Source organism: Acomys minous, assembly GCF_964271855.1.
Source record: "Acomys minous genome assembly, chromosome: 13".
NCBI lineage: Eukaryota > Metazoa > Chordata > Mammalia > Rodentia > Muridae > Acomys > Acomys minous.
In genome coordinates, this window is record NC_140495.1 from 15,157,016 (window position 1) to 15,182,299 (window position 25,284).

Consider the following 25,284-nt stretch of genomic DNA (forward strand, 5'->3'; position numbering starts at 1 on the left):
GCCAATCTAAAATCTTCTCTCTTTCCCAGGGTCCCTTGGGCTGCCCATATGACACATGGTAAGAACATGCCTGTTCTACCATGCATCCTCTCTACTCGTGCTTGCCTTCAACAAGTTTTTATTGTTGAAGCGTCTGCTGTGGGCTCAAGATGCAGGGATTTCATTCAGAGCTCGTGGTGGCGTGGTGGCTACCCCGTCACAGGTCATAGCTCATAATGCAGAGGCGGGAAGGCAGTCTCATCATCCTCACCCTCGCAGCTGAGCTCCAACACCAGAACCCGCAGCCCAGGCTCGGGCTTCCTGCGGGTCACCTGCTGAACCAGTTCCGTCACCCTGGTATGGCAGGGGGTTTAAGGGAGATTTGGTAGGTGAGCCAAGACAGACAGAGGGCAACCTAAGTGTGGACTAGAGGGTGCTGGTGAGCCCCTCAAGAGCCCAAACCCGGAGCAGGAGTGGCTCAAGGCAGGAAACATCTGAAACTATTTTAGGAGCAGCTGGTGGGGCAGGCAAAAGGCAGGAAGTTGTGGGTCCCTTGAGAGTAGGCTGTGAAGTGGGGGCTGGGCAGGCTACGGGGAGCCAAGGGGGCTGGCCAAGCAGACAGCTATTGAAGTCCCCTTCCCCAAATTTTAGCCCCACCCCACTCCCAGGCCCATTTGGTGGCTCCATTTGGTGGAAGAATGCTTCCTCGAAGGTGTGAGGGGCCTAGAGTGGGGTTGAGAAAGAGGTTGTCACCTATCCTCAACATCCGGGGACATGGTAGGGCCTGGCTATGGTCAAGCACTGGCTCACCTGAGGCGCAGGCGCTCAGTCTGCTTTTCAGGGGGCCATTGTGAAGAATAGAGCCGAGCCTGGCCATGCAGCAGCCTCTTTACCTTCAGCCCGTGTTCCTCCTGGAAAGAGACATGCATCAGCTACCCAGTGGGCTGGGCTGGGCCTGGGGCAGAGTGGACACGGGGCACACCTGGATATGGGCCAGCAGTGACTCCAGTGTCCTCTCAGGCTGCCCGGCAGGCACCTTCAGGCGGTCCCAACAGGTCCATTTCAGGCGATGGAACTGTGGGGTGGAGGTGACGGGGAGGTAAGAGACTTTCTCACAGAAACCAGCCACCCCTGGCCCAGTTACTACTAGCAGCTTTTCCGAAAGGAGGAGCTGCTCTAGAGAGACAGGAAGCTGGAGCCAAGGAGTGGGGGGTGGAAGGTGGGATCTGGGCCCAAAGTCTCAGCCCCTTCCCTGCCCAGGCTGGGGCCAGCACAGGAAATGGAGCTATGAGGCCCTGTACAGGGAAACAGACATCCATCACACAGGCCAGTTGGAGGGGGGGGGTGGGGGGTGGGGGGTGGGGGGTGGGGGGGTGGGGGGTGTCCTTCCTCAGGAAGCTAGAGCTGGGTTGCTGCAGTCTCCGATAAAGCTGCTTGTTCCTCAGAGGGGAGGCTGGGAGCTTGGGGATATGGCTTGTGCTACCCCCCCCCTTCTTACATACGGGACTTTGGACTGCTCACGGGCATGCAAAAACCAAGGACGTGGTGATGGTGGAACCCTGCTAACAGGGATACAGTCTATAAAGGCTTTTATTCTTGTCCCATCTTCTTGCCAGTTCAAGAGTTTTGGTACCTATAGCTGAGGACAGATGTAGCCGACGCCCAGAGTCCAGGACAAAGGGGCCCTGCCAACCCTCAGAAAGCGTACTAGGGTTGAGCTGAGACTAGGCTGGAGGCAAGGTGACCCACCCACCCCCCCCCATTCCACGGACAAAGGCAGTCTCTGTGCTGGTTAGCAGTGGGGCATCTCACAAAAGCGCTCTGTGTACTTGTCCAGAGGGACCCTAGGCTAGCTGGTGACCTCTGTCCTCTCCCCCCTGGTGAGGGCGTTCCTTCTATCCCCTCTCCTGTGCCTCAGGGAAATGCCAACTGAAGCAGAGCCTGCGCACCCAGTTGGGGGCACTGCCATCCTGCCTTCTTGGAACACCTACACACACAAACCCAACAACACCCACATATGTGGCCACATGCACTTATTCACATTGAAGAAGATCCTTGCTCTCCCATCTGGCACACAGATGTGCAAGCTTGATCCCTCCATGTACACATACCAAGGAGGCCCAGACTTTGGTGTACTCATGTCTGGAGCATAAACATACTCTCCTACAGGGCTGAGACCCACAGTCCTGGTAACAAGCCTGGTGCCCTTTAGCTTGGCTTGAGAGAACAGGGCTACAGAGGAAAGCTAGAAGCTTTCTGGGGCTGTGCTGTCTATAGTAGCCCCTCCCTACTCCCTCCCACCAGGATATTATTGAAAAGGAGGGGGCTGTGGGGGATGTCTGACTCCACTAATGAGTTAAAGCTGCAGCTCCCCCAGACCCTGGACTGTAGGGGGGTTGCGGGGCATAGCTGATGGCCGTTTCCTGTGTCTGACAGGTCCCAGCCTGGCTCTATAGCAGGAAGGGGGCTGGATGGAGTCTAGAGGACTCCCCCATTGTCTGGGGCCTAGAGAGAGCCTACAGCTAGAGAGAGGACCGTTTGCTTGGGTGGAAAAAGGGAAAACTCAGGCCTAACGGGCACCAAGGGTATCAGAGGCTCACCGACTGGATGGCTGGGCCGGAGGGCACTGAACGCAGGAAGTAATTCTCAGCCAGGTGCAGATAGCTGTGACGAAAAGTACCAAGGGGCCGTGGCCCGCTTACCACCTTATACAGCTCCAGACCCAATAAGCCTGCCACGACTGCCGTACTGGTGACAATAGCTGGGATAACCCGGCCCATGATTTGCTTGATCTGTCAAGACAGGGCATTTAGTCTAGGCTCAAGGTTTAGGGCCAAAATCTTGCCCTCACTTCCAGGCCTGAGCCCCAGTGGGGTTACCCGAGCACAGTTCACTGGAAGGATCCCGTAGTTCTGACATCGCAGGTCAGTCGCTGCTACCACAAAGTCCACGTGGAAGTTGCTGTCATCACCCTGCAGGCCCAGATCACAGTCGTGTTAACACCACTGTGGTGTCCCTCACTATGGCCGACTGTATGCCGCTCACAGGTCTTCCTATAGCTCTGTGGTTGGGGATCTGCCCTCTCCCTCCTTTGTCACACAGTGTGACTGAGCTTTAAGGGGAGTGAGCTGCTTCCAAGGCATTGATGGGTGGAAACCCCAGGTCCTCAAACTACCCTCCTTCCTTCCCTTCCCCCAGCCCAGTTCTTCATCCCCCCCCCCCACTTGGGACCCCACCTTCCCAAACAGCACAGGCTTCAGGGGAGGGCCTTTGCTCCAGCCTCCCAGGATTCCCTGCAGTTCCTTCAGCTGCTCCTGGCCTGTGAAGGAGCAGGGTAAGGGATCAGTCCTTAGCTCGCTTCCGCTTCCGGTATTCAAGAGCCTCCTGTCCATTCTTGGTCTCTGCCAAACCTGCCATTTGCTGCCACTTGATCTAATCAATGACTCTCTTGACAACAGAGGCTGCAATCCACTTCCTTGCAGCCTCACTCTTTATTGTGATCACTTATGTGGCTCTGTCCTCACCTGGCTAGGCGCACTCTTCAAACCTTTTTTTTTTTTTTTTTTTAATTTTTAAAGACTCTCAAAAGAACTGAGACACATTTTAGGCCACAGAGAGAGGACCCACTGAGGGGCCAGAGGATGGAAATAAACTAAGCAGCAAAGCAAGAACCATGGGGAGAGGGGAGTGGGAGGGAGGTGGCTCAGCAGTTAAGAGCACTTATTGCTCTTGTAAAGGACTCCAGTTCGATTCCTAGCACTTACGTGGCAGCTCACAACTGTCTTTAACTCCAGTTCTAGGGGATTAGTGCCCTCTTCCTGCTTCTGTGGGCACCAGGCACACATGTGGGTATACAGATATACATGTAGGTAAAATACTCATGTGTATTAAAAAAACAAACAAACAAACAAACAAACAAAGAGGACCAGAGAGAGGAAGCAAGCTGGCTATAGGGCTTTTAGGCTCCATCTTCCTTCTGAGCACAGGCTGAAGGGGGGAGGGGCAAGGCTGGGATGGCTGTACAAGGCTGGGACCTCACCAGCAGAGAAAAGGTTCCGGTGCATGCGATCGGGCTCCGGCAGCCGCTTTAGCAGCTCCCTGAGTGCGCTCGGATCTTGTGAGCCAGGCAGCCCATGCATCCCTGCATACAGGTTGGCAGCTGCCAGCACATAGAGGAAATGCATGTCCTACAGCCAGGCAGAGAGCAGGAGCAGAGTCATGGGTACATACGTGGCCTGGGCTGCATCACCCTTTTGTGGGTCTGTGTCAATGCCTGCCTGTCTCAAGGACGAGCATGGCTCTCTTTTAGCATCCCTGCATGCCTCCCAACAGGATGGAGGGGACTCAGACCCAAGGATTCCACTCACTTGGCTGGGGTCGAATTGCAAGGGATGTGGACACCTTTTGGATCCTGACCAGAACAGAGTTCCGTCCTTAAGCACCTAAGGAAATCGAGGCTGCTGGGCTCCATCTGGGCTCCTGGAGCCATCAGCTGCCCAGCCACTGACTACCTACTTTAGCAGATGGGAAGTGTCTCAGCAGCTCTACGACGCTGTCATGGAAGCACAGTTGCCACTGGCCGAGAGCCCACACCACACAGTCTTGCCAGGTCTGTGGGCGCATTCTTAGAACACCCACCACCCGCTGCAGTAAGGTCCTATCCTTGCCCAACTGGGAAGTGCACGTCCTGCAGAGAGAGCAGGAAGTTTGCGGCTGAGCCCTGTCCCTGGATTTCCGACCTACCTCTGTTGCCAACCTTACCGTTGGTAGCAGTTGATGGTCTCTGCGGACAGTCTGAAGAGTCCCTCGAACTCATCCTGGGCCCACTGCGGGGGAGGGGAGGGGAGGATGACAGAGCACTAGACGAAGAACAGATAACAGATCTGCATCGGAGGCTTGAGATGGGGAGGATGAGACATACGTGCCTGCACACTGTGCTCGACTGTGCTGGGGAAGTGCCGCAGGGTACACACAGGGTAGGAAGCATCCTCTGAAGCTACAGCTGTGGCAGGGCCCTTGTAGGCTTCCGTCACATATGGCACAAACACTGAAGCACTCCCCCAGGTTCCCTGGGTGCCCGCCTCCAGCAGTGGCTTCAGATAGTGGGTGCATCGTGCCGCAACGTAGTGCCCTGGCAAAGGGTATAGGGTATGGAGTGAGGCTGCCAGGGTCTCGGGCAAGGGGCTCAGCTCTAAGGGAGGAACTCACGGGCCTGGAAGCTGTCCAAAGCAGCAACAACACCATCCACCCTAGAGAAGAAGCTGTCATCGTAGATGTACTCAGTGGTGGGATCCAGTGGGTACATATATGGGGTCACTCGACCTTGTAGGTCTGGGTTCAGGAGCTGGGCTGCTGCTGCGGCCACCTCTGCCTTGGGCCTCTGGGAAGAGATGGGCACATTATGAGGGAGCAACAGCCTGGCGGTGGTGGCACACGCCTTTAATCCCAGCAGAGGCAGAGGCACAGGCAGGCTGATCTCTGTGAGTTCAAGACCAGCTTGGTGCACAATGCTAGCCCAGGACAGCTAGCCAGGGCTACCCAGAGAAACCCTGCCATGAAACAAAATAAAACATTATGAGAGAGCAACCTGAGACACGAGGGTGTAAGGCAGGCCAGCACTCACCCCAATGTCCTGGGGCCTGAAGAGAAACTGCCTGCTGAGGTTGGAGCGCTCTATGTGGTCCATGTCAGCAACAGCCACGCCTCCGTTGGCCCTGACTCCCAGGCCCACTAGGGCAAAGCCTTTGAGCAGCTCACAGCCAATAGCACCAGCCCCCGCCTGCTGACAGGAAGAGTCTCATCCAGAGCACGCCGCCTGGATTTCCCAAAGACATTCCCACCATCATCCCTCAGCTCACCAAGAGGTAGTTTTGGTAGCTCAGTTTCTCCTGAAAACCAGTCCCAAACACAGCAATCTGCCCATCGTATCTGCAGTTTCTCTAGGGAACACAAAGGATGCCCGTGATGCCTGATGGCCTGTGCTGTGAGTCATTACCCTGAGTTATTTAAACCTCAGGAACATTTCTCAGGTTTCTCCTTCAACCCCGATTTTGAGCAAGCTCACCCCCAGTTCTCACCGGATGACAGTCCGCAGCATTAGGAAGGAGCTTCTCATCTTCCGGAAGACATTCAAGGGCGTCAAAGTACAGCCACTGCTCCAGGGGCATGAACTTCCTGGAGATTGCCTAAGGGCGGGCACTTCACACTGAGGGTTTCTGCCAACCCCTAATTCCTACGCCCCTTGGATCCCAGCTGAGGGCTGCAGCTGGGGAGGTAAAATGCTCCAGGCTGCTGCTGGGTACGGGTGCCCTCTGGCACATCCACCAACCCATCCACTTCCCTAGTCCCTCCCTTTTCCCACCTGTGTCTACCTTCAGGACTTCCTGGGCAGCCACTCCTCCCAGAATGGCTGCCATGGGGCTTATGCTTCCAGCACTACTCAGGGCAACTGTCCGTAGTAGAGCCTCATCCAGAGACTCTTCTTTTGTCCCTTCTAGTGGCTCCAGGTCCTGGGCCAGGCCCACCACGGTCTCTGCATCAACCTGTGGGATAGCACTCAGGCATAGCGTATGTGGACCTAGTAGCCCCAGCCTGATTCTGACCCCCTGCTCAAAGCCTTCAGGTACCCATCTACCCTGTTTGACGAAAGCAGCCGAATCCTAAATGGGTAAACCTGGCATGGTTGCTAGGCAGGGAAGAGCTACCAAAGGATGTTTGTTGAGCACCAGCCAGAGGCACTGGAGGCATCACCAAATGAGCACAACTTCCAAACCTGCCTGTGATGACTTAAGGATGGAGAGAGAGAGCAGGTATCTCCAGGCTCTAGGCCCGGCGCATCTACGGACGCAACCTCCAGTGTAAGGTACCACTATTTGTCTCCTGCTTTTGAGTACAGAATCTGCCTCTAGGTTTAAACTTGGTCATTGAGGTGGGATCTGAAGGGCGAGATCCAGCGAGAGAGAGGCTGTGTATCATGCAGTGTGGGGCCACTCACAGGATCCCAGGGCTTGGGTAGCCGGCCATAAAGTTGCTGGAACCTGTGCAGTGCATGGAAGGCCTGATGCAGGCGGAGAGCGTGTTGTACTTCCTTAGTGTTCTGGGCCACCACATGGGGCTGAAGCAGAGCTATGTCCAGGGGTTTCTGTAGGGGGCAGGGGTTGCACCGCTCAGGGTCAGCTCTGCACCCCTTCATGCAGCCAGGTGCTCCCACCTCAGATGTGCTTGCACTCACATGCCTCACAGACTTGGGTCTCTTGACCTCGGTGACAACCCCACCTCTCACATAACAGGAGAAAGTTGTTGTGTCTTCAATCTCCAAGGACCCGTCTTCTGGGTGAGAACCAGGCTAGTAAGCTATGATCCCTAAATATAAGTACTTCCCACATGGCCTTGAGCCAGGGGTTGGAGGAGGGTAGGCTTACTCTGCACACGGACAGGCTGTGGAGAACGACCGTTGAGTTCAACCATGCCTTCAATGCCTGAGAAAATCACCCAGTCCCCATCACAGAAGGACTGTCTCTTGGTGTCTCCACTGAGAGTGACGATGCCGGGGGATCCCTGGTTGAGAGATGGGTTGACCTCAGGGTGCCTGTACCCGCCTCCCAGGGGCCCTGGCACCTTTCTCTGGACACCATCAGGTAAATCTCTACATCCTCAGCACCCACCTGGGAGATGGCCTGGATGGCAGCTGTCACGGGTTCTGCCTCTGTAGGGTCCTCAACAGTGAAGTCCTCACCAAAGTCACAGAACAACCGCCTGGTATGGTTGGTGGGAGTTATTGAGGAAGCTCGTCCATTGTGAGGAATGATAGGGGACACTAGGACAGGCCCAGAGGAAAAGGAACCCCAGGAGGGACACGGAGCTTATGATCTGGGCACGTAGGGTAACTAGAGCAGGTCTGGAAGCTGAGGTGGAGAAACAAGGTTGGGATTGTAGCTCAGAATTAAGAGGCCAGGTGAGCCGGGCAGGGATGGCACACGCCTTTAATCCCAGCACTCGCAGGAGGCAGAGGCAGGTGGATCACTGTGAGTTCCAGGCCAGCCTGGTCTACAAAGTGAGTCTAGGACAGCCAAGGCTTCGCAGAGAAACCCTGTCTTGAAAAAACAAAACAAAAACAAACAAACATAGAGGCCAGGTGGGGGAGCATAGGGACAAGCTTAGAGCTGGGCAAGGCATCAGGACCAACTATTGGCAGAGATATGGTGGGGTATACAGATAGTCTCCTCACCCCACAAGGCCCCGGGTTTCAGCCATCAGGAAGTAGATGCCATGCTTGTGGCACAAGGGTCCCACCTTCAGCTGCTCCTCTAGCCTGGAGTCAGTCAGCACCACTACCTAGATGGACACTGGGATCAGCAGGAGCCGAGTCACTCGCCATCTTCCCCACTGTCAGGGGCAGGAGGCCGGCCAGAGGCCGGCATGCAAGTTGGTGCTGGGGTAAGCACCTGGAAACCCAGCAGTACGTCCTCAGTGATGTCACCTGTGTGCACAGAGATCTGGACATCTTCATTGAGCTGAGCCAACCGTGCTTGAGAGGCCTCAGCCCTGCTCTGTCCCAAGCTCTCTTCTGAAAGGAAAAACTAAGGACAGAATGGTGCAGACAGACTCCCCTTGGGCCCTGCTCTGGGAGCGAGCATAGAGAACTCTTACCTGAGCAGCCAGGTCAGCCCAGCAGGCGAGATGGGGATCATACAGGGTGAGGCTGCCCACACCCGTAAGGACCAGGTTCTTAGCCACCTCAGCTCCCAGGCCCTGCAGGCCACATAGCAAGACTTTGGCTCCCTGGATCCTCTGCATGGCAGGCAGGCCCAGTACATACCTGGGATCAAAAAGCAGGAGACAGGCAACTGGAGACTACAGGTCTGGAAGGCAACCGCCTTTGTAGCCAACCTCGAGACTCACAGCTGCCTTGAGTATAGATCCTCATCCATCTTCCCTGCTGGGGCTGGACAGCGGGGCTGTAATGCTCCCAGCTGCTGTTGGGAGAAGGGGAGGAGGCAGGACAGGGCTTGTAGCTGATGCAAAGAGGTGCCAGCACCGAAGCACTGGTTACGGCTGGTTACAGTTCTCTTTCTGGCTCCTCTGAAATGTCAGGAAACCAAAAGTGAAACTAGACTCTCAGTTGGTTCCTGGATTCCCGATGACACAGGACAGATGCCAGGCCCTCTACAGGCCGATTGGGGTTTATCTCCTGGATAAGTCCCAACATTACAAGAGGGCAGTAAATCTCTGAGTCAGACCAGAGAGTGAGAAGCACAGGGCAGCTACAAAATGAAGACGTGAATCCTTATATTAAAAAAAGAAAAACTTTTGTTCTGAAATAATTGTAGAGTCACAATAAGTTGTGAAAATAACACAGGGAGTTGCTGTGTGCAGTTCTTGGGTGTTTGTGTGTGTGTGTGTGTGTGTGTGTGTGTGTGTGTGTGTGAGAGAGAGAGAGAGCTTTTCCATTAGCATATATTAATTACATATAACAATGTGCTTTATTATGGCATTCTCACACGTGCATTTCTTTTGTGTTTTTGTTTTTATTTTTGTTTTTCGAGACAGTTTCTCTGTGTAGCATTAGCTGTCCTGGACTCGCTTTGTAGACCAGGCTGGCCTAGAACTCACAGTGATCCACCTGCCTCTGCCTCCCGAGTGCTGGGATTAAAGGCGTGCGCCACCACACCTGGAGTTACATGTGTATATTTTGACCATATTCACTCCATGGCCTCTTTCATCCTCCTCTCACTCTTGTTGTTCCTTTTTCTCTTCCCAGCTAGTTCCCCTTTGACTTTCATGGCTCTTGTTTGGTTTTTGTAACTCTGGTGAGTTTCATGGAATTGCTTAAAGGACGGTGGGTGAAAGGTTATTTACAGAAGCCAATGGGTACAGAGCCCATGGGTACAGAACTAAAGAAAATGCCTCAGGCTCCTGGAGGGGTAGTGCTCCTGAGCCCCTGCCCCTTCCATGATAGAATGCTCACAGGCCCAAATCGTGTACAGATCTTGTGCAGGTTGTTGCAGTTAAATTACCAGTAAGGCCTAATAATGTTTATTATTTGGTCTATAATTATCATTACGGCAGTATTTTCTAACCCGCTAGCAATCGATCAAGACACGGACATCTGTTATATTTTAAAATAGCCTTAGTTAACCTGGGGCAGGGCAGATATCAATGCCCTAAACTACTTCCTATAGTGGGGCAGGTATGGGATCCCTGCCCCAATCCCATGCCATCTGCTTCTAATAATTTCTATCAAGCTACCTCCCATCCATAATCCCAAATACTTGCTAATGTTCTTCATCTGGGCCACATCTCCATCCATGCGGGCCATGTGCTTCTCCTCCACCTAACCCATGACGGCAAGCCTCCTCCTTCTCCCTTCTCCTCCAGTCTATCTTACCCAGTCATCTAGTGGAGCTCCTTTTCCTTTAACGGTCTAATTGCCCTCTTCCCCTCAGTGTTTGCATTCTCATCTGCCACGATCAGTTTCAGTGCCTGTTCGGTCTCAGAGTCTGGTATGGCTCTATCTAGGGCTGTACCCAGTCTCTGCAAAAATTCTGTGAAGGCTTCCGCAGACCCTTGCAACTCCGCAGCAAATGGTTATCTTACCAGGATCCTCTACGATGCCCCAAGCGCTTAAGGCTGCAACGCGACGTTGTTCAGTGACTATCTTCAGACTGAATTTGTTCTCTTAAGTCAGCATGTCGCCCTTCACCAGGCAATTGATCTTCATCAGCATTTATCTCGCTCTAGTCTCACGGCCTCACTTCGCCACCACGGTGCCCATTGTAATTCTTGTGCCATTTCTAACACCGCTGAAACCGCACTTTTCCAGTCTTGGGGAACAAGTCTATGCTGCGTGGCCCAGTTATTTAACATTTGTTTAAGGAAAGCCAAATGCATTCCACACCTGATGACAGATTCCTTAAAATGTCTTAAATCCAATATATCTATTGGATGCCACACCATTTCATCATAACCCTCAGCACAGTTTTGAGCAGGCACATGCCTTAGAGTAACTGGAAAAGCAGCTGGTGTCTGTGTGGCTCTGGAGGGTTCTCTAGCGGAACGTTTTTCTCCAAAGACCTTTTTGTCTGTCTGCCTTCCTGATCTTCTTCTTTCCATCTTTCTTCACCCCCTTTTTACTAAAGGGGCTCTTTGCTTTCCCAGCCCTTCACCTTCTTTCTGAACTTTCTCCAGCTGTTCAGTCTGCAATTCTTCCCAAAAGGATAGAATATACTGACACTTCTGGTTTTTCTATATCAGCCTTTCTTTCTCCCAATCCTTCCAAGAATGAAATACAATAAAAAGACAAAGAAGAAACAGAAAATTCCCTCTACGTATAAAGCAGGAAAGTTTATCAACAGCAGCTGCCATTTTGCTGATAACCTGAAACAGCATTTCTGTATCCTCGAGATTTGGCTCTTCCCTCACACCATTAGAAATTACAGAACCCACCGGGCCCCACATTGAGCGCCACTTGTTGGCACCGACTCCTTAATGATTCTACTTCATTAGGGATTCATTAAAGGCATGTGCCTCCCTTACAACCCGACTACCCTAAACAGGAGGGGAAGGAAATTAAGGGAAACAAGAATGAGACCTCCTTCGAGCTGGGCGGTGGTGGCGCACGCCTTTAATCCCAGCGCTTGGGAGGCAGAGGCAGGCGGATCGTTGTGAGTTCAAGGCCAACCTGGTCTACAAAGCGAGTTCAGGACAGCCAAGGCTACACAGAGAAAGCCTGTCTTGAAAAAAACAAAATAAATAAATAAATAAATAAATAAATAAAGAATGAGACCTTCTGGGTATCAGTTCTGTGCTGCAATCCCCCTGGCATAATTCTAAGGAGTTTAGCAGACCATCTGACAGAAGAAGCCGCACCATCCGTGGACCAAACTTGGAGATCTCCATCAAGACCGCTGCAGCAAATTGTGAAACTCCCAGCACTGTGGGCTGGAACTTCCCATCTCCCCTCCAGTCCCCCAATCTTCTCTCCCCTCCTCCTCTAAATGCATGGTCCTTTTTGCAATACAACGTCCCGACCAAAGTCGACCGTCTTTTGTCTTGGGCTTATACTTGCTTCCTCTGAGTCTATACTAAGATGCTTATCAGTTTGTAGAGACAAAGTCTCAGTGGGGTCAAGCATGCCAAGATTGTTTTCATCTTGGGCCTAGACTAAGGCACGATTACATTCTCTTCACAGCAGGCCACAGCCACTATGAGTTCAAGAGTGCAACGGCCATGTCCTGGGCAGAAGATAGTGTTCTGCAAAGACTCCATCCTCCGTTCTAAGGTTACTGCATCCTGTTCTCCATGCTGTTCCCTGAGCCATGGATAGGGCTGATGTAGATATTTCTTTTAGGGCTTAGCTTTTTTTTTTTTTTTTTTGATACTGGGTTTCTCTGTGTAGCCTTGGCTTTACTGGACTTGCTTTGTAGACCAGGCTGGCCTCGAACTCACAGCGATCTGCCTGCCTTTGCCTTCCAAGTCCTGGGATTAAAGGCATGCGTCACCACGCATGGCTCATCTCAGATCCCAGCCATATTCTTAAAAATTCTGTTGTTGTTGCTTGTTTTTGTCTTAGGGACAGAATCTCATGTACTCTGGGCTGACCTAGAACTCATTATGTACATGACAGTCACTTCCACCTCTAAAGTAATGTGAGTATTAATGTGTAGCACTGGCCATGGCTTCATGCTGGAGCTGAACCCATGGCTTGCCATGTGAGTCTTGCTCTTTCTATGACAACTTACTCTCAAGGGAACCCTTGGACTCCATTGCTTCCTTCCAGAGGCAGTTTCCTCAGTGACCTGATATTATTCGGCTTCCTATCACTGTGACAAAATACCCGAGACAAATGGGAAAGCTGATCTCTAAAAACTATGAAGCCGGGTGTGGTGGCACACGCCTTTAATCCCAGCGCTTGGGAGACAGAGGCAGGTGGATCACTTTGAGTTCGAGGCCAGCCTGGTCTACAAAGAGAGTCCAGGACAGCCAAGGCTACACAGAGAAACCCTGTCTAGAAAAACCAACAAAACAATGAAGTCGCTGGGTGTTGTGGTGCTTGCATTTGGAAGGCAGAGGCAGAAGGATCTCTGTGAGTTCCAGGCCAGCCAGAGCTACCCAATGAGTCCACCTCAAACTCTTTTGTCTCACACAGGCATAATCCAAAACCAACCAAACAAAACCACTAAGCTTTCTTGTCTAGAAACACACTATCTTTCCATGTACTTTTATGGGTCATAGCTTTTTTTTCAGGAGGGAAGGGGCAACCTTATTTTTGTCTATTTCTAAGTCTCCCCCTGCTCCTATTTATCAACCTAGACAGAAACAGTCAGCAGTAGGCAGTAACTCTGCAGGTCCTACTGTTAGCCACTGTTGTATTTGTCTCTACAAGTTTACCTACTCTACACACTGTGTGAGTGGAATCAGTCACCGGCTACCTCATTTGTTTCCTTTACGTACCTTTTCTTAGCCTGGAGCCTGACTTCCTATTGCTCCACCGTACAGATGACAGGAAGAGGGTGATTCACCTAAGACCACTCTGCACGTGCTAGCAACCAGCCTCTATGTCTCCATTCCCCTCGCTAAGCCTCTGGCTCACGTCATCCCCGAGTGGGCTCAACATCCATAACTAAGTTACTTTTCTGTTGCTGTGATAGAATACCCTGACAAAGCAATTTAGGAGAGAACGTTTTTATCTTAGCTTAAAGTTTCAGGCTACAGTCACTGCAGGGAAGTCAAGGCAGAAAGTGGAGCAGAGGGTCCCTCAGGCAAGAGCAGACAGAAAGTGCATGCATACTGAGCTGAGCTCACACCCTCTCTGTGTAGGGAATGGTGTAGAGTGGGCTGGTCTTCACTACACCAGATAATCCTCCACAGACATGCCCACAGGCCAACCGACTCTAGACCTCATTGAGAGGCCCTTCCCAAGTGATTCTAGATTGTCAAGTTGACAACCAAAGCCAAGCATCTCATAACCAAGGCTAATATCCCCATCTCCAGATGGATCCAGGCTCCTCTAGAGCTAGCAAGTGGTTGGATGTCTCCAGCACAAAGCAGATGATGCGATAGCAAAACAGGTGAACGGAAGCTTAGGAAGTCTTACCCAGGCGAGTGGCCGATAAAGGAAAGTCTCCAGGAGAAAGTGCCCTGAAGCCAAGACCTAGAAGCTAACTGCAACTCACTGGGTTCGCCCACTTTGCTTACAGATTAGACTGCAGGGATGCCACTCTTGCTAGTCTTCCTGTGCCCCATGAGAGCACCATGTCTTCTTGGCGTAATCTTTTGCACACTGTGGAAAGGATGTCTCTGTATATTCAATTGTTGATTGCTAAACCAGCAGAGAGCTGAGTGCTGTCCAGACTTTGCTATTGGGTTTTTTTGTTTGTTTGTTTGGTTGGTTTTTGAGACAGGGTTTCTATGGGTCACCATGGCTGTCCTGGACTCACTATGTAGACCAGGCTGGCCTCAAACTCACAGTGATCTGCCTGCCTCTGCCTCCCGAGTGCTGGGATTAAAGGTGTGAACCACCGCACCCGGCTCTGGTATTGGTATTTTTATGGCTCAGCACCTGCCTCATATTATGTAAACACTCTTCCTCCCTCATCTTTTGATTGGCTTAATAAAGAGCTTATGAACAATATTTAGGCAGAAAAAGCGAAGGTGGGACTTCCAGGGTCTCTGTGAGAATAATCAGATGGGGGTGGTGGTGGGAGGAGATTGTCGGTGTCACACGGGAAGGAACAAGTGCTGGGAGTGAGAAAGAGCTAACAGGCCATGTGGAAGGACACAGGCCATGATTTCCCAGGTTAGAATAGCTGAGAATCTGCCCAGCTATAGTGCCTTAGCTTTTATAAATAATAATGTCTGTGTCCTTTTTTTTTTTTTTTTTTTTTTTTAAATCTGCTGGCAGGTCCAAGAAAGCCCCTGGAAGTAAAACAATGAGATCTAAGCCTAGGTGACACTCCTGCTTTAGAAAGTCACACCAATTTTCTAAAGTCTTGGTACAAATGTATACATCCAGAGCCTTGAAGAAAAGATGCCTTTTTATTTTCCACAGAAATCTTCCCCATCCTTTCCCTTTCACCCCTCATTTCAAGCCATGAGCTGGTGGCAGGCTGAAGCTCAGACTGGCCTGCTCAGGAATCTTCCAGTACTCCATCCACACAGAGTCAAAAGTGGCCGTGCTCTATACAAACAGAAGGAGCCCAGCCACATCTGGCTGGAGCTAGAAGCACAATCCTGCAGAAAGAAGCAGGCCCTGCCAGCTCGCAGAGTAAACCCAGTGTGGTGTAGTGCAAAGTAAACACAGGAAGTGCATTTTCTGGGTATCTCTCTTGCACTGATCCAAGAAGAGGTGCCATCTTCCAAAACACTCCCAGCTTGGCCAGGTCTTGGCCCACGAATCGGAGACATGACTCTGGTCACTACTCACTGACACAGGAAGGTATCCAGCTTGGGCTGGGAGGAGGGATTCACAGTCTTTTTTTTCACTTTCTGTTTACTTTTGGCCTTAAGCTTAACAGGCAATGGTCGGGTTATGGCTGTGTCCATCTGGAAGCAATGTCAAGGAAGCGAAGTGAAGGGCAGGAAGTGCACACACCTGAGCAGGGTGCCGCAGGCACTGGCAGGAAGAAGCCTGGGGACAGAGGGCAGGGCATGATGTGTAACCCTAAGCTCAGGTCAGGCCATGGCCATAGAACAAGGATACAGGCTGGATGAATTTTGTTCGTCCTCCAAGTCCATCAAAGCCTATTCTTACCTAGGGCAGAAGGAAGAGATGAGTGACTCATAATAACGAATGGATGGGGAGCCGACCCCCTTGGCCCACCCGAGGCTGGAAACCCACCACCCTCACCACATCTGTGCTGCAATGGGACTCTGCTGTCGTCCTGTTGGGTTGCTTCTGACCCCAGACAGCATTCCGGATGAAGAGAGGAAAGGCACCGGCCAGTTCTTCATCTGGCTCTCCTACACAGCGCTGGCCACCCAGTGAGAGCTGGCACTCCTGTTGGGGTAAGGCCAGAGTCAGACAGAAGTATAGGACGCAGGGCAGTGACGATGAAAGGTCAGGGAAATCCGATGCCTCAGACAGGAAGCAGAGGACAATGACTTAGGGTCCTGAGGGTAGCTTGGAAGAGTCTTCGTCCTGGGCCAGGGGAGAGAACCTGACCATACTTAGCACTCTCAGAAATAGTTTTTCTTTTTCTTTTCTTTTTTTAGTTTTTCAAGAAAAGGTTTCTCTGTGTAACCCTGGCTGTCCTGGACTTGCTTTGTAGACCAGGCTGGCCTCGAACTCACAGCGATCCGCCTGCCTCTGCCTCCCAAGTGCTGGGATTAAAGACATGTGCCACCATGCCTGGCAAGTTTTTCTTTTCTTTTTTTCTTTTTCTTTCTTCCTTTTTTTTTTTTTTTCCTCTTTTTAGACAGGGTCTCTCTGTGTTTTTCTGGTTTTTCGACACAGGGTTTCTCTGTGTAGCCTTGGCTGTCCTGGACTTGCTTTGTAGACCAGTCTGGCCTCGAACTCACAGCGATCCGCCTGCCTCTGCCTCCCTTGTGCTGGGATCTGCCTTCACTTCTTGAATGCTGGATTACAGGCATGAAGTATCATGCCATGTAGGTTTTCCTGTCGGTTCTGGCAAGGGCTGTGCAAGTGCTTGTATGTCTTTGAGGAAGCCTTGGCCCTTACCTGCTTGGAGACTTTGGGTATCTTCTTGAGGACGTCCTGCACAGGAGAGCTGTAAGAGGATGAGACATGAAGGCAAGAGGCAAGTAAGCAAGGTGAGGGCCAGACATGGCACATGTCCTTTAAAGGAGCCACTTTGTGGCATGCTACCATCAAGGCTATGCTGTCTCTACCCCAAGAACAAGTCTGTGAACAGCTGAAAAGAACCGTGTCGGGGTGGATGGGCCAATGTCTCAGTGTGTGGTTTCATTTCAGTGCTCCCCAAGTTCTTGGGCGTCTCGCCATGTTCTAGTCTCTACGCAGCCTAGGAGGCCCACCAACTGACTATGTACAGGTGGATGTGCATTCACAGCCTCTTAAAGGCTCCGTTCTGTCTGCTTGGGTGTTGGAGGTGTCACCTCCACAAAGCCCTCAGTAAGACCCGACAAGGCAGCCTACAGAGCATTCCCAGACCTCGAGCAGGAAGGGCCTGTGGCAGAAGACAGCAGGAGCTCAGTCATGGATTCTATTCTTAGTGCCAGAGCTGCACACTATTTCCATCCAAATCCTGAGACCCTCACAGCTAGAAACCCTCTCTTGGCATTTTTCCTGTGGGAGAGGGGCCTAACGTTAGTGGGGGTACCTTCTCAAGCCATGAGGATCATGAGTATGGCGTAGGAGCAGGGCCTGCTGACTCCAGACCCCTCTGCTCTTGTGCAGGGAGCTCACATGGTGACTATAGGAAGGCTGCTGTCCACTTGTTACAAGTCTGGCTCTGGTGAGGCTAAGCCAGGTGAGGGACATTCTGTGCTCCCTCACACTTCCTGAAGATGGTGGAAGTGTCTACAAGCCTGGCAACCCCATGTGCCTGCAATCACTGTTTCTTTTCTCTTCGTCCCCTCCCTCTTCCTTTTTTGCAGAACTGGGGGTTGGATCCATGGCCTTGTACATGGGAGGCAAACACTCTATCACTAAGCTATAGTCCTATCCTGTACCTCAATTTTGACAGCTGAAGAAGAAGCACTGGAAGGAAGCCAAAGGGTGGAGCTGAGCACAAGCTCTCTGCGGCAGCCTGCACGACTCAAGGCTTTCCAGGCCTGGCTTGTGCAGCAGGAGAGTGATGCGCAGCTGATTTGCCCTTTTGTTCTCTTTCACCACCACTGTCTAACATAGCAATTTCTTTCTCTTATATCCAACGCCTCATCTTAAGTTTTCCTCAGGACCAAAGAAGGTTCAGCCTGTCAACCTGACTTTGATCCTTAGTGCCCACATGGTGCAAGGAGAGAACCAACCCCCACAAACTGCCCTCTTATGGCCATATGTGCCACCCCTACACAGAAATAGATAAGTGTAATTTTTAAAAATGTAAGAAGAATTCCCTTAATGAAGTGGCTCAGGCCTATGTGACCTACACTGGTGTGCCTGGTCCCACTGCACATCTAGAACAGGTCCCACCTGTCCCCTTACAGTGCCACACAGCTGCTCCTGTCTACTTAAATAGGACATTTCCCTGGGTGGCAGGACCATGGTTTGAGATGGTCCTACATTAAGCATGAACCTCTTCGGAGCCCCACACCAGGACTCTGGTGGGCAGGCATCGAAGTATTGGGATACCCGCCTCCCCAGGCTTCCTCTACTGGGGTGTAAACTCTCCCTAACTCGAACGTGGTACATCATCTTGAGGGTGATGGGGATTAATGAAAAAAGCAGAAGGGGTGTACACAGAATGAGCACCCAGGCCAAGGAAGATGAGATGGCTGGACCCAAAGCTGAATCCTAACCTAAGTAGCTGCACCAACCACTCAGAGCCACCAGGGCAGGACCCACAGGTGACTTAGCTACTCCCTTCCAGGTTCTGGGCACTGCCAGGGACCAGCACTCACTGTGTCCTCTCCAGCTTCTTCGGGTGGCCATGTTGGGAGCTGGAGGACAGTACTGGAGGTGTTTTTACATCAAAGGTAGCATTGAGGTCAATCTCGTCACTGAAGGATGGCCGGTGGAGCTGTGGGTTCAGCATCTCCACAGGGGCTGGGCTGAAGGTAGAGATAATCTTGTTACTTGGGACTCCAGGGACAACCCAGAGAGATCACAACTCCTCAAGGACTCAGCTTGGCCCAGTGAGGTGGCGCAGGTGGAAAAAACAGCTGTTTCCACGCCTGAAGCCCTGAGCTCAGTCCTTAGAACCAAAAGGTAGAAGGAGAAAAGTGAATCCCTCCAGTTGTCACATGCCACATGCATGCTGTGGTACACATGCACCTAAACATATCCATGCGACATGCACACATGCGCACATACACATAGACAGACAGACACACACACACACACACACACACACACACACACACACTTTAAAAAGAGGGGCTGGAGAGATGGCTCAGAGGCTAAGAGCATTGGCTGCTCTTCTGAAGGTCCTGAGTTCAATTCCCAGCACCCACATGGTGGCTCACAACCATCTATAATGAGATCTGTTGCCCTCTTCTGGCATGCAGGTGTATATACGGGCAGAACACTGAATACATAATAAATCTTGAAGAAGAAGGAAGAGGAGGAGGAAGAGGAAGAGGAAGAAGGAGGAGGAAGAGGAGGAGGAGGAGGAGGAGGAGGAGAAGAAGAAGAAGAAGAAGAAGAAGAAGAAGAAAGAGAAGAGAGACAGTTCAGTGCCAGGGGCTCCTAATACCCACCCCTGACTTAGGGTCACCTCAGCGGGAGGCCTAACCTCTACAGAATAAGCCAAGAGGCTTCAACCTTTTGCATAGTCATATGACCATTGAAAGTCTGTAAAAGGAGGTAAGCAAAAACAAAACAAAACTCAAAAAGGGGCTGGTGAGGTGGTTCAGTGGGAAAAGGCCAACAGCCTGAGTTGGATCCCCGGGACCCACATGGTGGACGAGAACTGACTCCCACGAGTTATCTTCTGACCTGTACATGCATGCCATGCAATACATGCACAGACACTTAAAGTAAGTACAGTGGGGAAAAGGTTAAACCAAATGAGGGGGCTGGAGAGATGGCCAGAGGTTAAGAGCACTGGCTGCTCTTCCAGAGGTTCTGAGTTCAATTCCTAGCAACCACATGGTGGCTCACAACCATCTATAATGAGATCTGGTGCCCTGTTCTGGCATGCAGGTATATGTGCAGGCAGAGCACTGTATACATAATAACAAATAAATAAATCTTAAAAAAAAAAAAAGATTAAACCAAACGAATGAATAGGCTATTTTCCCTTGACCACACATACTCCTCAGAATTCAGTACAAGAAGCCATTCAGACATGCTACCACAGAGTGACACGGACGGGAGGTGCTGCTACTATCACAACAAATGGCATATTAGTGGTGGTCTAGTACTTTAGGAATTGATCATGATGAAGACACTATTTGGTGCTCTCAAGAATAACTTTAGGCCGGGCACAGTGGCACATGCCTGTAATCCCAGATCTCTGGGAGGCAGAGGCAGAGGCAGGTGGATCTCTGTGAGTTCGAGGCCAACCTGGTCTACAGTAAGTTCCAGGATGGCCAGAGAGATCCTGTCTCAAAAAACAAAACAAAAATATATATATGCGTGTTTAATCACATGATTTGGTGCACCCTATCCTCCACACACCTAGGATTCTGTGGTTTTTCCTTCAGTGCAGTGCAGGCTTGGCTTGAGGCACTCAGTGATTCTGTCCCCTCTGAGACACTCACCTATGGCCAACTTATATAGCTTCATGTCAGAGGCCTCAGGAAATGAGGCAAGACACTCAAAGCCCTCTGTTCTAAGCCAGAGCCAAAGCCGTAGGCAGATGTGTTATCTGTGTGGCATAGAGCTGTCAACACCTTTTGCATGAACTCAGCTCCTATTAGTCCTAGACTAAATGAAAGTCTCCCCGATCTCACCAGCCCTCTGGGCCCATGAGCAATGTCCTCCTAAAACCGCCTCTATAGCTTCCTTTCTTCTCATTTGCACCCCAGTGGGCAAAGGGCTATGGTGCAGCTTGGCAAAACCCCTGAGGGAAGGAAAGAGCGAGAGACCTCACAAGCTGAAAAGCAAGGCCAGGTCTGGCAAGGCTAGAGGCAGGGCCACCTCCTAAGGCTGCCCTAAAATAACAGCAGCATGGCTGGGCACATGGTTCAGGTGGTACAGCGCTATCCTAGCATGCATGGAAGATAAAGAGTTCAAGGTCATACTCAGCTACATAGTGAGTTTGGAACCGGCCTGGACTATATGAGACCCTGTCTCAAAAATGATAAAGATAAAATGACAGCCGAAGAGATGGCTCAGTGGTTAAGAGCACTGACTGCTCTTCCAAAGGACTGGGGTTCAAATCCTAGCACCCCCATGACAGGTTCACAGCTGTCTGAAATTCCAGTTATAGGGGATCTAACACGCTCATACATGATGGCAGAACACCAATGTAAAAAAAAAAGTAAAATCCTCCCTGGGACTGCAATCCTGCTCCTAAAAAATAAAGACAGAAGCAAAGAACAACCCCACCACAACGAATGAGACGGGCATCACCAGTAACACCCAGAGCCTTCCACAGAATACTGAGAACATGCCCAGAGGAGCAGGAGCCTCACACAGAAGCCGGAATTCACAAGGTGAAGGCTGGGAGGCATTAAGGAAGTCTGAAACAGTTCAAGGAATCATCGGTAGATGATGGGATGACATGAGAGACATGGGGTTGGCCCTCAGAGCTCTCTTCCAGAAACATTTCCAATGGTTTCTACTGTTCTTAGGATAAACTCTGCACCTATGACGCTGACTTATGAAGGTGTGCAGAGACTTGGCCTACCTTAGCAATGCCCCAGGGACTTTGAACTCAACATCCTCTCTGCCTGGAGGTCTCTTCCTTCGGGTTTAAATGCTGGTTTCATGAATGTGTCCATATATTTCATATACATTAGGAAAGTTTAAGAGTCTTCCCAAACCACACAGCAACAAGTCAGTTCTCGAGGGAGGAAACCAGAGGCGCTCGCAATGAAGAGAAAACTGCAATGGCTGCCCCAAGCAGCTAAGAGCGGAGATCTCAGGGCCCAAGATCGTGGAACTCAGAGCAGACTACGCCAAGTTAAAAGGGCTAATGCTAAACGTAGCAGTCCTATCACCCAGGTTTTCATGCCTAGAAAAATCCTGGTGAAGAAAAGGAATCCAAGCTGGGCAGTGGTGGTGCACGCCTTTAATCCCAGCACTCAGTAGCCAGAGGCAGGTGGATCTCTGTGAGTTTGAGGCCAGCCTGGTCTACAGAGTGAGTCTAGGACAGTCAAGGATACACAGAGAAACCCTATCTTAAAACAAACAAACAAAAATCAAAGAAAAAGAAAAGGAATCCAGTCATCCTGCATACAACTTGATGGGCAGCCAACTGGCTTTGGACTCAATAGGTTTGACTAATATTGTGTCCCCCTAACTTGAGAGACCAGAACTGTACTTCAGTGCCAGGGTAAGATGTAGGCTCTGGTACGAAGATTACTGAGCTTGCAGCGGGCTCACTTCCGCCCAGGTGTCCCTGACCAGATCTATAATATCGTGCATACCTGGTGGGCTCTGGGCTTTATCATATAACCCGCTGCCCCGATCAAGCTAATCTAGCCCACTGAAACAAGGCTCAAGAGATGGGAAGGGGGTGGCTGCAGCTGCCACTCAGTCCCTATTACAGGAGTATGGGGCCCAGAGAAGCCTGGGTAGTAAAGAAAATTAGTAAAGACAGGTATGCAAAGTCCTGGGAACCTAGAGGTGGCCATGTGCTTGTGGTTTGCTTACTGTAAATGCCAGGCACAGAGAACAGCTGTGTGGCAAGACCCTGAGGGTCATCGACTAGAAGCTGGGGGAAACACCGTCATGGACTGTGTATCCCCATCCTTGAGGCAGCTTGGGCTCTAAGGCTTTCATTACAACGTAGGGCTTCTGAGCTGGGCGTGGTGGTGCACGCCTTTAATCCCAGCACTCGGGAGACAGAGGCAGGAGGATTGCTGTGAGTTAGAGGCCAGCCTGGTCTACAAAATGAGTCCAGGACAGCCAAGGTTACACAGAGAAACCCTGTCTCGGGGAAAAAACAAAAACAAAAACCAAACCCAAACAAACAACTTGCGGCTTCTGAGACTGTCATCTCCCCAAGGGTGCATACTACACCTGTTGAGCTCTTGACAAGGCCCTCATGTTACATGGGACCTCAGAGAAGTCATGGCCAATGGCAGGGTGTGGCGGGAGGAAGGATCAGGAGCGGGGCATACTAGGTTGTCAGAATCAACCCAATGTTGCACCTCATGGCAGATCACACATCCACCATAGTCCCACAGGTCTCAGCTCATCCTAAACTAGAGCAGGCAGGTAATTTTGGTTCCACAGAGAGATGCTGAGGAAAAAAAATATGAGCTGGCTAGATGGCTCCGTGAGTAAGGGTGCCTGCTGCATGGGTCTGGCAACTTCAGTTAGATCCCTTCAACTCAGGTAAAAGTAAAAGGAGAGAAAAGACTCCACAAAATTGTGCTCTGACTTCCACCTGCACAACCACACACATATACGCGCGCACACACACACACACACACACACACACACACACACACACACACACACACTCTTCAAGTGCTACCAGAGATGTTGGATCTAAGTGGACCTTTCTCCCTGTGATTAAATGGAGTCTGAAAACAAAATGGTAGTACTTAAAATTAAGTTTCTTTTGTGTGTTCCCAACATAATCTAGCTGAGGAGGCTGGCCAGATAGGACCTTCAGTGAGGAAAGAGCTGAAGCAAAGGTGGAAGGAAGTAGGAAGAAGTGTTCTCTTATGGTTGGCTGTGACACTGCAGGATCTTAAGAAACCACGTAATCCTAAGCCAGCTCCATGGATGTCCCAATACACAGCATTAAGGGTCTGAGATGTGGAAAGTCAGGGCACAGGCCCAGGAACAAAATGGAGTCCTGGGAGATACCGAATGGGTGGCTTCACGGGAAGGGAGAGGGGCATGCTGATGTGCCAAAATATGCTGAAAAGCGCTTAAGTCTGGGTTGTAGGCAGATGTTTTTAATTTGCTCCCCTGCTGGGGTCCTCTAGCAGGCAGAAGACAGCCTTGAGAATAGTCTTAGCCAGCCTGTTTCTGTAAAAGATTGCTTGCTCCTGGCAGGACACCAATCCCTGGGTCTTTTGGCTCCCTCTGCTGGCAGCCTTAAAGCACAGAGTCCTGAACCAGAGCGAGTTATTTTATTTATTTATTTTGGACTCTGGCTGTCCCGGAACTCACTCTATAGACTAGGCCAGCCTCGAACTCACAGAGATCTGCCTGGCTCTGCCTCCCAAGTGATGAGATTAAAGGCGTGAGCCGCCCCCACCACCAGGCTGAGAGGGGGTCATTTCAGAGTGAGAGCACTTTCAAGTTTGTTTCAGAAATGGGGGCAGGAAGATGCACGTGGTGAGAAACTCCAAGACAGCACTGCTCCTGCCCCACCCTCAGACTACTCAATGGCCTTCTCTGCCTTTCCTTGTCAGATGCCAAGCTCTCTCAAAGCTGCTTTCCAGTTAGAGTCTGGCTGGTTCTCTGGCCAGAAGGCGTACAAACACCATGTATCCCACCAAAGCCAGGACTGAAGGCTTGCTCAGCTGGTGATCCCTGGATCACCCCAGAAGGGTAACAAACCTCTCAAAAACCAGGCGGCTGACAGTCTCCCGGGATGCTAGAGGCAGGCTCAGGGTTTCCTGCAACATCATTAGCTTCTTTCTTAGGCTCTTGGAGGAAAGAGAGAGAGAGGAACGTGAGAGAAAGGCTGAGGCACTGAGGATAAGTGCCCATGTGAAGGCTACTGAGACCACAGCGAGGACTGGTTGCCCAGCACCAGGCCTGACCCACCGCCCAGACCCAGGAGGATACAGAGAGCCAAGGACCACCACCACTGACCGGGACACAGGTTCCCAGGCAGAAACAGCCCAGCCCTACTCTTGGAGGCACATGAAAACCCCGCATGTCCCCTTACTTCTCATTAGGCTAGGAGTCTCACCGTGATTTCCTTGTCGGCACTCTGTAAGTCCTTTTGGGCTGACTTCAGCTCTAACTTGGCCTGATCCAGCTCAGTGTAGACAGTCTTCAACTATAACAGAGGACAAGTCAGTGGGGCCACATGTCTGGCCCCCACCTGCAGCTACCCAAACTGAAGGCACAGGGGAGACCCCAGAGCTCCTGACTAGCTAGGCTCAACAAGGCATACACAGGTATGTATGTATGTACACACACACACACACACACACACACACACACACACACACACACACACACACACACACGCAGGGCTGCCTGGGAGCAAACTCTTCTCTCTGGACATTGCAGTCTATAGAAGGTAAAAGCAGCCAGCCCAAGAACTCTCCATTTTGGGATGGAGTATAAAACAGGCCTCTGGAGCAGCCTCACATCCAAGCCAGCTAAGATGTGTCAGAGACAACACACAGTAGACACCAGTAATTAGTGTCTGTGGCCCACCTTCTCTAGCCCAGTGGCATCAGGCTGGATGGCTTAGCTCAGGGACCCAGGTGAGCATGACAAAAGAGGAGGCAGTGTCCTTCTTCCCCCGTTGGTCCTTCAGTTACCTTGCTCTTAGAGGAAGCCAAGTCTTTCTTTAACTTGTCCGCCTGCTCCCCCGAGGCCTTCCGAGCCTCTTTCAGATTCTCATATTCTCTGCAGAG

General features: G+C 51.1%; 2 protein-coding genes across 7 annotated transcripts in view; both read right to left on the reverse strand.

Annotated features, from left to right (window-relative positions):
- Window positions 1-101: 101 nt before the first annotated feature.
- UBA7 (ubiquitin like modifier activating enzyme 7) lies at window positions 102-9,078 on the reverse strand. Of its 6 annotated transcripts, none has more exons than XM_084752616.1 (24): window positions 8,881-9,078; window positions 8,629-8,797; window positions 8,459-8,545; window positions 8,207-8,313; window positions 7,644-7,734; window positions 7,401-7,536; window positions 7,211-7,308; window positions 6,974-7,120; window positions 6,351-6,521; window positions 6,057-6,164; window positions 5,838-5,918; window positions 5,603-5,761; window positions 5,188-5,359; window positions 4,905-5,110; window positions 4,741-4,805; window positions 4,495-4,666; window positions 4,347-4,421; window positions 4,019-4,166; window positions 3,216-3,298; window positions 2,859-2,951; window positions 2,580-2,771; window positions 962-1,054; window positions 790-890; window positions 102-333 (listed from the first exon to the last, which is right to left on the reverse strand). In XM_084752616.1, the coding sequence occupies exons 1-24, from the start codon at window positions 8,907-8,909 to the stop codon at window positions 204-206; spliced, it is 2,913 nt and encodes a 970-aa protein (XP_084608742.1). In that variant the 5' UTR covers window positions 8,910-9,078; the 3' UTR covers window positions 102-203. The 6 variants fall into 6 exon arrangements, with proteins under 6 accessions (XP_084608742.1, XP_084608741.1, XP_084608740.1 ...); XM_084752615.1 differs by having other exon boundaries at window positions 8,459-8,558; XM_084752614.1 differs by having other exon boundaries at window positions 7,211-7,305; window positions 8,424-8,558.
- A 5,918-nt stretch (window positions 9,079-14,996) lies between these two features.
- The window catches only part of TRAIP (TRAF interacting protein), a 31,549-nt gene continuing 21,261 nt past the window's right edge, over window positions 14,997-25,284 (reverse strand). Inside the window, exons 8-15 of the mRNA XM_084752705.1 lie at window positions 25,189-25,276; window positions 24,606-24,695; window positions 24,248-24,336; window positions 18,517-18,666; window positions 16,658-16,706; window positions 15,827-15,976; window positions 15,680-15,730; window positions 14,997-15,522 (exon numbers count right to left, since the gene is read on the reverse strand). Coding sequence (XP_084608831.1) covers window positions 15,400-15,522; window positions 15,680-15,730; window positions 15,827-15,976; window positions 16,658-16,706; window positions 18,517-18,666; window positions 24,248-24,336; window positions 24,606-24,695; window positions 25,189-25,276 — 790 coding nt within the window. The 3' untranslated portion in view covers window positions 14,997-15,399. The remainder of the gene's footprint in view (window positions 15,523-15,679; window positions 15,731-15,826; window positions 15,977-16,657; window positions 16,707-18,516; window positions 18,667-24,247; window positions 24,337-24,605; window positions 24,696-25,188; window positions 25,277-25,284) is intronic.

Bases quoted from the DNA above. Each gene is read 5' to 3' on its own strand.
- UBA7 (XM_084752612.1), bottom strand. From the start codon at position 8,909: ATGGATGAGGATCTATACTCAAGGCAGCT. The intron at 8,559-8,628 runs GTAAGAGTTCTC...TTCTGTCCTTAG, and splicing joins GGGCTGACCTGGCTGCTCAG to TTTTTCCTTTCAGAAGAGAG. The intron at 5,762-5,837 runs GTGAGCTGAGGG...TCTTCCTGTCAG, and splicing joins GCTACCAAAACTACCTCTTG to CAGGCGGGGGCTGGTGCTAT.